This window comes from Monocercomonoides exilis (genome assembly GCF_001643675.1).
Source record: "Monocercomonoides exilis strain PA203 chromosome Unknown scaffold43-869231, whole genome shotgun sequence".
Lineage (NCBI taxonomy): Eukaryota > Preaxostyla > Oxymonadida > Polymastigidae > Monocercomonoides > Monocercomonoides exilis.
The window spans coordinates 235,926-247,143 of NW_027150588.1; the positions used below are offsets into that span (position 1 = coordinate 235,926).

The 11,218-nt window shown below is 39.5% G+C and overlaps 3 protein-coding genes across 3 annotated transcripts; 1 reads left to right on the forward strand and 2 right to left on the reverse strand.

Annotated features, from left to right (window-relative positions):
- Positions 1 to 2,137: 2,137 nt before the first annotated feature.
- Positions 2,138 to 5,481, reverse strand: MONOS_7633 (uncharacterized protein; the record flags this gene model as incomplete). The annotated part of the gene is made up of 9 exons (XM_067877976.1): positions 2,138 to 2,276; positions 2,374 to 2,435; positions 2,521 to 2,918; positions 3,038 to 3,781; positions 4,015 to 4,233; positions 4,377 to 4,681; positions 4,778 to 5,073; positions 5,141 to 5,230; positions 5,281 to 5,481. The coding sequence occupies 9 exons, from the start codon at positions 5,479 to 5,481 to the stop codon at positions 2,138 to 2,140; spliced, it is 2,454 nt and encodes an 817-aa protein (XP_067722073.1).
- Positions 5,482 to 5,532: 51 nt separating this feature from the next.
- MONOS_7632 (uncharacterized protein) lies at positions 5,533 to 6,245 on the forward strand. The gene is made up of 3 exons (XM_067877975.1): positions 5,533 to 5,664; positions 5,724 to 5,821; positions 5,866 to 6,245. Exons 1-3 carry the CDS (start codon positions 5,550 to 5,552, stop codon positions 6,121 to 6,123), a joined length of 471 nt encoding a protein of 156 aa, XP_067722074.1. The 5' UTR covers positions 5,533 to 5,549; the 3' UTR covers positions 6,124 to 6,245.
- MONOS_7631 (putative cleavage and polyadenylation specificity factor subunit) lies at positions 6,157 to 11,173 on the reverse strand. Its single transcript, XM_067877974.1, has 5 exons — positions 11,014 to 11,173; positions 10,129 to 10,931; positions 9,586 to 9,982; positions 8,466 to 9,494; positions 6,157 to 8,323 (listed from the first exon to the last, which is right to left on the reverse strand). Exons 1-5 carry the CDS (start codon positions 11,166 to 11,168, stop codon positions 6,289 to 6,291), a joined length of 4,419 nt encoding a protein of 1,472 aa, XP_067722075.1. The 5' UTR covers positions 11,169 to 11,173; the 3' UTR covers positions 6,157 to 6,288.
- Between the last annotated feature and the right edge of the window lie 45 nt (positions 11,174 to 11,218).

An 11,218-nucleotide genomic window follows, 5' to 3' on the forward strand; every position in this document is an offset into this window, starting at 1 on the left:
AGAAGGAATCTTATTTGAAATGAGAGTGTATGCATTTCTTTTCTTGTGATGAAGTTTGAGAGAAAATTCATTAATTTTTTTATTATTTATTCAACAGAGTTATCAATGAGCAATGGTCGAGGACTTTCATGCCTCTTTTTGCTTTGCTGTTTGGACAGATTGCTTTGGTGGAGGATAACAAGAGATGGAAGATAGAAGAATTGGACCAAAGAGCTTGTTTGGAAGAAGAAAATGATCAGAGAAATGAGATGAACTTTTGATGAAGAAGGAAGAGATGGAGATAGAGGTAAGACATTCTGAAGAAAAGTGAATTGAGACAGAATGGAATGAGATCAGAGGATGAGAGGAAATCATATTGAAAGCGAAAAAGAAGGAACCAATTTGAGTGGATGAATCCGATGGATCGGTAGGAAGACTCTTCTTCATCCTCAATTTCAAAATTGCTCCATTTCATCTTCGCCTTCTCCTTCTTCGTTCTCTTCATTGGCATAACAACCTTCAAACACATCTCAAGCATATTTATCAGCTTCTTCATCGCCATTTTCACTTTTTTATAGAAAAAAGACTCAAATCCGTAATTCTCCACTTCCTCTGCTGCTGTTCAGCCGCTCTGCACACAAATTCATTCACAATTGTCTTGAGTGTTAGAGGTGAATCTTTCCTTTTTCAGATGATGAACAAAGGAAAAGATGAAGTGATGTTGCAATCATTTTCTTCTCCTTCTTCTTTGTGGTTATCGTTGTCATCTGTTTCTATCTCATCTTCTTCCACTTCTTCTGCAGTTGACAACAGGCGTAGTAAAAGAGGGGTTAACAGGGAAATACTTCTATTGACTGGGATTCGATACATAGAAAGTTAAGGAAAGTGTGTATTGATAAGAGAGTTGTTTATGTTGCGTATAAGTAGGACTGCTCTGTTTGGAAGTTGATTATTGGGAATGTGTGAGTATGATGGAGAAGGAGAAGTTGAAAGAGAGAGAGAGAGAAGGAGAGAAAAATCGGGTTCTAGAATATATTTGAATGATGTATTTTGGATAGCAGCAAGACTATGCACTCCAGCATTGTGACTCTTCTTCTTATCTGCCTAAGAGTTAATCGATTGCTGGTTTGCTTGTTCATTCATCTCAAGCCAGTCGATTACCTCCTCGAGATTGTTTGCCGTTGCTATCAAAGATATTTTCAGGGAAAGATGTAAAAGTTGTGGTTCATTTTTTCTTCAGCTATTATTTTCTTGGACAAACAGCAAGATCAACTTCATCAACTGTTTTATATGCGCTTCTCCTTCTTTAACGTCTTCTGCCTCAACTCATATTCACACCATGTCCCTTAAAAAAATATTCCTCTTTTCTTTTTCGTCTTCGATGTAATTGTTTGTTTGTTTGTTTGTTTGTGTGTGTGTGTGTGTGTGTGTGTGTGTGTGTGTGTGTGTGTGTGTGTGTGTGTGTGTGTGTGTGTGTGTGTGTGTGTGTGTGTGTGTGTGTGTGTGTGTGTGTGTGTGTGTGTGTGTGTGTGTGTGTGCGAATTAACTTCTTCAGAAGTTTCAGCCTTTTTATTTTCTGGTGCTTCTCTCTCTTATTTAGCGATGTCTGGGCAGAATGTGCTGCCATCCAGTTCGATGAGCAATCTGTCGCTGGACACGGGCGAAGGGAAAGTGCTGAGGAAAATCATTGCTTTCCAAGAAGAACGCATTTCTGCACTGACTCAGCAGACAAGACGGATGCTGGAAAAGGAAAGGCGCTCGCATGTGGAGGAAGAAAGAAGACGGAGAATGCAAATTACAAATCAGACCTTGATGTTCTCAAAATGATGATAGTATTATTTAGTTAAAAAGTATTTTTAATTTGCAAAAACATTCTCTGCAATGTATTTTTTCACTCAATTTAAGTTTCAATTTTTAATTTAGATTTTTTTTAAATGAAATGTAAGTTACAGTGATACCAAATGAGTGTGAGACTTTTAAGGAATTTTCGCTAAACTTTAAAAGAAACAAAAACGCAATATTCAAAATATTATCCCTCCGTTTTGAGAATAAAACATTTTTCAAATAAAAAAGAAAATAAAAAAATTTTTTAAATCCTTTTAATCAAAATTTCAAAATATAACTTACATGAATTACACATCAGATAGTCTTCGTTTCACTAAATCACAAGTGGCTCAACATGAAATCGAGTTGAAGAGAAGTTGATTGAAGGGGAACGAAGAAGACTCTTTGCCTTGTTGATAATTGCTGGATCCCCACAAAAATAGACAGTTGTCTCAGCTGGAAAATCAATGAGTCTGAAAAATAAATAAATATATATATAATAAAAATATCCGATTCAAAAAAATAAATTTAAAGTCAATTCAAAAGTAATCTTAATAATAGGCATCAAACTTTTTAAGAATAGCCACATTTAATTCGCCTTCAAACACAAATCTTTTTCCATTCTTTGGAATCTGCATTAATATGTAACAAAAATAATTTTGAAGATGCAAAGAAAAAATTGAAAAATGAATACAAAATAAATCGAAATTGGCACACCCAAGATTTCATTGTTGGGTTTCTCAGAAACTCTACTTTTTCACCTGGATCGCTTATCAAAAAGGCAAAGCGAATGCATGAAAGTGGATCCTGCATTGAAACATGAGATGTGCTGTTGGACTTTGAGGAGGAGGAGGAGGAGGAGGAAGAAGAAGAAGAAGAAGAAGAAGCTGTGAGAGATGGGCGATGAATACGGTTTGTGGCAGAACCGAAAAACGAAGAAGACGTGGCAGAGCGGTAAACGCGTGTTTTGGCAGCAGAAGAGCTGTTGTGGGAAGGCGAGGTTGAAGTGTGTGAAGAAGACAGAAGAGGTGTTGTGTCTGAGAAAGTCAAAGACGACGCTCCGATCGGATCGGAAAGGAGGGACTGCGACAAGGCTGCTGCAGTCGCAGGCGCATCTGAAATACACAGAACACACAAGCAACAATGCAGGAAAATTGAAATATGATATTGAAATCATTCAATAATTCGTATACAATATTTATGAATCTATTTAAAATTTATGAAAAAAGCACACCATTATTCACAGCATATGCTGGAGAGATGTCAAGTTCTCGTGACGGATGCTCAATCTCCATGTTTTTGTCTGTTCCCTTCAAATCTCTTTCTGCATTCTCTTCGCTTGCCTCATCATCATCATCCTCCTCCTCTCCCCTTTCTTGTTCTACCTTGTTGATATAATCCTTCTCACTCATAATGTTCTTCTCATTTGCTTCAGCCTCTTCCTTTGAGCTCTTCTTCTGCCTTTTGTTCTTCCTTGTCTGCTTTCTCCTCTTCGACTCTGCTCCGCCATATGCTTCTTGATGCTTCAGGCCTTCCTCTCGCTCTTGTTCTGAATGGTCAAAGCGTGCCGACTGATACTCGCTCCTCTCACTCCTCTCACTTCTATCGCTTCTGTCGCTCCACACTTCTCTGTATATCATCTTAGGCTCCTCTCTCTGTGTGTTGTCCTGATTCGCGCCATACACAATCTCTGCTGCTTCCTCTGGCTGCGTCCCACTCCTCACGCCGTAGTTGGTCTGCAGTGTGTCGACGATGTGTTTGATCTCTGCTGGGAATATGATGTCTGTTGCAGAGCGCATCACATACAAAAACCTCAGCCTCCTCCTCAGACGCGACTCGCAGTAGAGATGATAGGCGTGCCGCAGAAGAGAGAGGAAAGGCGCAAAGCCAACACCAGTGAAGATAAACAGAGATTCCCCAGGCGACTCAAGATCTGGCGAGAAGTGACCGAACGGCCCTTCAAGCGAGACGCGTCGACCTACAAACACAAAAGAAAAATGAACAAATTATATTTTGAAATAAGAAGAGCCAATTTATTCGGGGGAAATTAAAAATAAATATTCAAAAAAGAAAAAAAAAACAATGAAAATCTATTTAAAAAAAAATACAATCAAAAAAAGACATCTGATTATATTCCTCTATTATTAGTGCCAAATCAAACTTCTCATGACTCTCTAATAATTCCTTTCATTCCTCTCCTTGTTATCACACCTTCCACTGCAAGATTCTCGAGATTGCTTGTAAACCTTCCTCTTCCTCTTCTGACGAGAAGCTGAATCGTCTCAGAGTTCGGTGCAGAAGCAATAGAAAACACGTTGGGCGAATCCCACAGGAAGCCTTCTTTGCCGTTGCTGCGTATCTTCTTCATTTGGAAGTTAACAATTTGCCCAGGCCATCTGCGTGAGGGGCGAAACTCATAGGGCAATGGATCTATATTGTATAATTAATAATTAATGATAAATAAAAAGGATTGAATATGAAAGTATTCATTATAGAGATTAAGTAATTAATAAAATGAATATAAATGTAAATTCAATAGCATTGAAAGAAAAGTGTGATATTGCAATGCATACAAAAGTTATCTGTTGTTCGCTGAGAGCCAGCCTCTTCAAACGAGCCATCATCTCTGATTCTTCCATTGTATCTAAGCTCAATGCAATATGTCCTTTCAGACACCCAATACGCACTTTCTATGATCCAGTTTTTGATGACAAATAGCTGTCTCAATAGCTTGTAAATGCGATAGGCAATCCCCAGAAATCCAAGTATTGTTAAATACAGAACAGTTATAAAGTGAATCTTTGGAAACTTCGCCCTGCTATCCTTCAAAATGAATATTTTTTTGTTCCAGCTTGGTTCCACAAGACCAAACGAATACCTGTAAAAAGAATAAGACACAAATAGCATGAGTCACGTTTAATGCAAATATCAAAATTCGTGATTTAATTTTCAAAAAAAATTTAATCATTCAAACCCATATGAATATAAAATTGTGTGAAACGATATCCAAATGTATCCAACGTAAAACAAAAAGTGAAATGTTCTCCAGATTCTCCAAGGTATGCAGCCTTTTTTCCTCGGAAGTCGACGAAACAAAGTGATTATGACTCCAATAACAATAAGAACGACACCCCAGCGAGCCAGAAAATGATACCACACTTTATCATAAAAAACAGTTTCAAGGCAATATTGTTTTTGGTTTGAGCAATAATCCGTTAAAAACATGAATATTACATGCAGAATAACAAAAAGAAGCATCAATGAAGTTGCCTTAAAAGGAAAATTATCGTTATACAAATGGGTAAAAAATTTTTCAATTAAAAATAGTGCGGCTAACATATTTATGAATTGCAATTAACGTTGGAAGTCCAATGGCTCTTTCAAGGAGAGGGAATTTTGAACCAGATACAACAAGGAAAGTCAAACACTGTTAAAAAAAAAAATACACATTAATATATGAACTTTTAAAATCCATACAAAGTACGCAAGTAGTGCAAAAAAATGATTTGCTTCATCGATTAATATTTGATTAATCTCGCGAAAAAAAATAAATACGGTCATAACAATTGGAGCAAGGAATAGAAGAACTGATATAATCCCACAAAGCGTATGACGGAAAAACCAGCTTGACTTTTTTGTTTTCACATGTTTATTCATCTCATTTGATGAATGAGACATTATATTTATCTATCAAATGAAAACAATGAATTTATTAAGGTTTATCCCAATATATTTTAATAACTAATATGGATGAAAAAACGGAGATTCAACCGGAAATCGCACTTGAAGAAAATCAACAAAAAGGGTTTTGGTCTAAGTTTTGGGATAAAACAAAAATTTTTGGAAAAAAGACCTTACATGGTATGAAACTATTTGTTTCATTGAAGTTGAAAAAAATATGATGTGTTTTTTTCGTTCAGTCATAGATGTTACCGGACTATGGCTCGCTGATTTTTTGGGGATAACTGGGCCTCGATATGGAGACATAGATTCTATATATCATATCCGTTTAGCAGAAGTTTGTGAATATTGTTATTTATCAATTGAACTCTCCTAATTTAGCAACGCGAAAGAGAGAGAAGGCAAAAAGAAGTTGAAGATGCTATGCTTCCAGCTGGTTATGTGCCAACTGAAGTTCCATCTATTAACACTTTAATGACGGGACTTCTTGAAAAAGACAAAGTTGAAGATGATGTTGTAAAGAAAGACGCAGACAATTTCATGGGAGATAACGAAACGAGTGAACCGTTGCCAGTTATTGATAATTCAAATTCTGAGCTCATAGGAGACTATGAAGCTCATTCAAAAATGAATGAATAGAATTTGGACAAAAAATTTTTTTAGATTTTTCAAAGCATTTCATTGTAGGTTTGATTTCCATATCATCATTTTTTTTTTTTGAATCAATTACAACATAAATAAATTTTAATTTTATATCGCGGATCAACATGAAAAATTGAAATGTTATTCAAAATTTCTCTCACATTAGATACAACGATAGCGTGACTCGAGTACAGCTTTTGCTTTGAAGAAGTTGGAGCAGAGAGATCCTGTCACAGCCCAAACGCCTTGAGCATCTCGTTCCAAATGAGTTGTCTTCCCGACGTTGATCCTTCCCGATGATAGAACTGCAGGAAGCCCTGCTTCCTGGAGCTCAGAGAGTAGCTGCCTTGCCGTCAGTGGTTTGTCGTATCCAAGAAGCAGAGGAGCCGACGAGTCTTCTGCAAGCGAAGATAGCGTCCGTGGTGCTGCAGCCCTGCGATGAGGAGCATGTGCGCGTGAATGCTCGATTGACTCCTTCAATGCGACCAGCTGTGCCTTCCACTGGTCAACGTCTATTTCTGTCAGCTGGGCGTCTCTGCTCAATATGTCTTCGAATGTGAGTGGCTGCCCAACAATCCTGTCCATCGTGCCAAAGATGCAGCGTGCGCTGTACCTCTCCTTTGGATGCTTCAGGAGGAATGCACCGTGCAGCGTCTCTGTTGTTGAAGGGATTGAAGTGGGTATCAATTCAGCTGCCAATTTGGCATCTCTTATTCCTCTCTCAGACTCCACCCAACTGCGAAGACGAGTCACTCGTGTCTTGCCATCATCAAGCACAGCAAACGACAGTGGTGCGATGGCTCTTGTGGAGAGGAGGAGTGAAAGACGGGGAAGTGTGGGGCGGATGGGAATGGGAAAGAGGATGGACGAAGGATATGAGGAATAAGAGGAAGAGGAAGAATGTGACGTGTTATTTGATGAAGAATCTGTGAGTTGATGTGAAGTGGAAGGTGTTTCTGGAGATGGAAGTGATGGAAGTGAAGATGGTTGCGGATTTGGAGGAAGGGAAGAAGAATAAGCTACTGTTATGCATGAATGTGCAGCAAGAGTGTGTGTGAAGTGAGCAAAGAGGAGTGCAGCAGAAGGGTTTATTGAGACAGATGTGTACTTGCGACTCATCAGCAGCGCCATCAGAAGCTCATTGCAATCATTCTCGTCATTGTCTTCATCTGCACTGATAGTGGAAGTGGTGCTGTGAGCATGCAGCTTTCGCTCCCGTTCAGCCATCTGCTGCATTCTTTGGAGAGAATAAGAGGAAGCACCAAGCAAACTTCGGTACACTCTGAATTCGTCCAAAGCAGGTGTTGAAAGCGAAGGCGAGAGAATATAGCGATGAAATGCAGGGCGATAGATAAAGCGATATTTCGTGGAATTGACGAGGGAGTGGACAATTGGATTGTTCAAAGCAGTTGATCCGCTTTTTTTGTTGACAAGTTGAGCTTTCTGCTCAATTTCCATTTGATTCGCATTCGAATCAGCATCGTCCTTCATTTTATTCAGATCAGCTGCATCATCAAATCCCTCCTTTCTTTCATCTTTCCCGCCAAGCAGCACAACCTGCCGCGGGTGCAGTGCCTCGATGAACCGAGTGATCTCAGCCTGTGTTGAGATGCCCTCAAACGGCACAACCACAAACGAGCACCTCACAACGGCTGACACTGTTGACGTGTGGATCTCCCATGGGATATCTTCCGCCTCAAACATCAGCTCAATCGCACCGAGTGTCAGCGGGTGGATGGATGCTGGAAGCGTCTGATGGCGTGCAATACGCGCTGGTAGAGCGAATGTGGAAGAAGACAGCTTCTGGTTCCGCATCATCAGCATCGTGCTGAATGTCGCAAGCGCCGCGAAATCTCCGCTTGTGTGCGCAGGTTTGTTGAGCATCGTGCGCAGTCTCCTTTCTCTCCGCACGGCTGCTCTCAGCTCTGGATCCATCTCCATCGCCTCTTCATCGTCTCTCTGCTTCATCAGGCCGCCACTGCCTGATGCCTCTCGCGATGCAGCTGCTCCTCCTGCGCCTTGTTTGCTGGCAGAACGCCGTGACAGCTCTTCCTCGCTGATACACACTGGAAGGAGGATGGGCACTTTCAGGTATGACCGCTTCCCTTCTTTCTCCACCAGACGCACTTCGATTGCTCCGTAGCTGTCGAAGGCTACTGGCGGCTGTTCGTGATACGCAAACATCGGCTGAAGTGCTCTAAAAATAAATTATTTGGAATATTTTTTGTGAAACATTTCAATTGAAATAATATGAGAATATATTTTTTTTCAAATTGTTAAGGAAGAATACAAATAAAAAATGATTAATCAACAAATTATCTAACTAACAAAATGCACACTTTTCTTTGAGTACTCTGAGATGCGCCAAGCTGCGCCCGAAAACAAGCACGTCTCGTTTCATTTCGTCCTCTGCCGAAAGCTGCTTCTGTTGAATAAAATGCATCTCGTCTTCAGATTCTTCATCTGACGAATCATCTGCTTTCTCGTCTTCTTCCTCTTCTTTCTCGTCTTTTTCTTCCTTTTCGTCTTTTTCATCTTTATCCTCCTTCTCTTCTTTCTCTTCTTTTGTTGCTTCTCCTTCATTTCCAGAATGTTGTTCATTTGTCGCATTCTTCATTCGCTTTGTGCTTCCCTCCAACAACCGCTCTTCCTCATCCATCTGTTTCTCTTTGGTTTCATCGTCTTCATCTGAACTGTCAGACAATTGAGAATGTGCATTTTCTTCTCTTCCTCTTTTCTTCTTCTTCAGCTCTTCGTCTTCAATACCAGCCTCAATCTTCACTTTGTCTTTGCTCTCATCATTTTGTTCTGAGTGCAATGTTCGTGTTTGTTTTTCTTTCTCTCTTTCTTTCTCTTTCTCTTTCTCTTCTTTCTCCTTCAGCAAACGCTCAGCTTTTTCTCTCCTCCACTTCTCCGCCTCATTTCCAACAAGAAGCACTCTCTGCGTCTGCCTCAACTCAACACTTCCAGAGCTCAGCTCTCCATCTGCTGACTGCTGTAGCCGTGATGTTGGTGGGGATATAAACACGGAAGGAACAAATGCCTGTTTTTTCGCTTCATCAGGCTCCATTGCAATGCCAGCTTCTTCCTCTTTCTTCTCATCTATCTCCATTTGTCCTGTTACACTTGTATCAGTCCCAACATCTGCCTCTGAAGATGACTTAGTCACACTGCATCGGAATGAGTTAATACCTTCCCTCAGGCCAAATCGCTCAATAAACATCACTGTGTTCAGAGGAGAGGAGCACCATTGGAGGAAGATGTCGCGAGTAATGCCTGGTTTGAAGAACGATGATGAAGGGGCAAACAGACACACGGGACGAGGCAAGGCTTCAACCTCAGACATCGTGTGGATGAGGTGGATGTGCCTGAAATCGCGAAAATAAACAAGTTGAAAAAAAAAAATTGTTATTTAAACAATAATAATTATAAGTAATAAATAGAATAAAAAGAGCAAACGAGAATGATCCTGGTTGAGCCTTCTGAGTGAAGAACTGGTCTTTCACTGAATATGACATCCATCCACTCAGAGTGGAAAGCAGTGAATGTGCATAGGCAGCCAATGGATGCAGCAGTGCTATGCTGAATTGAGGCGGCAAACGAGAGCCAGAAAAAGATTGAGCTGATGATGATGCAGCTGATGATGATCCAAAGGAAGTTTGTGATTGGAATCCTGCTCTCTGGTTCTTTTGTTCTTCTGCATTGTCTCTTGCGCCTGCTGGGTGATGTCTTGCCAACCGCTTTGCTGCTTTTTCCACTTCGCTGTCGAGTAACGTCATGCACTCAAAAGCTCGCCCACTGAGAGGAGTTGGTATAAGCACGTTTCCTCCGCGATTCAAAACGGCACACACAGCATCTGCAGGAATTGGATAAGACAAAAAGTTATTGCATGAATGACAAATTTTTCAAAATTATTCAGAAAACGGAAAGATTAAAATCAAGAACAATATAAGTCATAAAAATAGATATGTGTATAAAGGATAATATAGAATAAACTCAAACCGATAAATAGTTTATGATCATCGGCGCCTTGCTTTTTATGAGAATGAGTCAAATTCGATCGACTTTTTCCTGATGGAATTGAATCAATTGCATCTGATTGATCACTTGTTGGGTTAGTAACTATTGGCATGAATAATTTAGTTATCTGATTCCATTCTTTTTGACTGTTCTTAGCATTAGCAGTGCTTTCTTTTCCTGATTTTCCCTGAATAAAATCTTCTTCGTTGTGTATCATTGTCATAAACAAATGAACGCCTCTTTCACTCCTCTCGTCACTGTTCGAGCTACTCTGCCATTCACCCCATCCACCAACTTGGCTCAGTGGAGCTGAGTCGATCAACATTTCTGATCTGTGATTAAAAAATGGAGCATAAACCATTTTGTCTTTTCCATCAATTAAAAACTCCCAAAGGATTGAGCCAATTGTTCTACCAGCAATTCGAGGAGTTATATGCAAGCCTTGAAGCGAGAAAAGAGGCGAGTCATAAGGGATTCCAGATGGTGTTGGAGTCGATACCACCGAGAATGCCTTCACATGGAATTGTTCTCCAAGAATTACGTCTTGATGAAATGCATATATTTTATGTATATCGTTCAAAGAAAATGGAAGCTTTGCTCCATTTTGTTTTCCTGTCAAAAATATGTCATATAAATTAAGCTCTAATAGTCTCCAAGTTGCTAAAGGACAAAAGAATGGTGCTTCGCATTTTAGATGTGAATACAAATATGGAAGTCCACCTCCAAATGCAATTGAAGGTGAAGATACCAAAACGGCATCAATTCTCCCCCCATTGAAAACATATCTTTGATGAAACAAAACAATTTTTATTTTTAGAAGTTAAACATAACAAAATAATTCTATAATATTGATGAAATATTACAAACTTTTCAAGTGGCTCCATAATTCTAACATCTAATGCTTCTCCAAGACCGCAATCAAGAAGTATTGTGAATCCATCTATACGGAGAAGTGTGCAATATGCAGTCCAATCAACATGATATATTGGAATGACAATTTTTTCTCTTATAAAGCAATCCATGATGGCTAAAGAAAATAAAATAATTAAATTAATACAATTATAAACATTTT

What these genes read in the sequence shown, in the direction of transcription:
- MONOS_7631 (XM_067877974.1), bottom strand. Translation starts at nt 11,168, where the DNA reads ATGGATTGCTTTATAAGAGAAAAAATTGTCATTCCAATATATCATGTT. An exon ending in GCTCAACCAGGATCATTCTC is followed by an intron (nt 9,495 to 9,585) that starts GTTTGCTCTTTT and finishes TCGCGATTTCAG; the next exon opens with GCACATCCACCTCATCCACA. An exon ending in CTCAGAGTACTCAAAGAAAA is followed by an intron (nt 8,324 to 8,465) that starts GTGTGCATTTTG and finishes ATTTATTTTTAG; the next exon opens with AGCACTTCAGCCGATGTTTG.
- MONOS_7632 (XM_067877975.1), top strand. Translation starts at nt 5,550, where the DNA reads ATGGATGAAAAAACGGAGATTCAACCGGAAATCGCACTTGAAGAAAAT. An exon ending in TGGAAAAAAGACCTTACATG is followed by an intron (nt 5,665 to 5,723) that starts GTATGAAACTAT and finishes TTTTTCGTTCAG; the next exon opens with TCATAGATGTTACCGGACTA. An exon ending in ATCATATCCGTTTAGCAGAA is followed by an intron (nt 5,822 to 5,865) that starts GTTTGTGAATAT and finishes CTCCTAATTTAG; the next exon opens with CAACGCGAAAGAGAGAGAAG.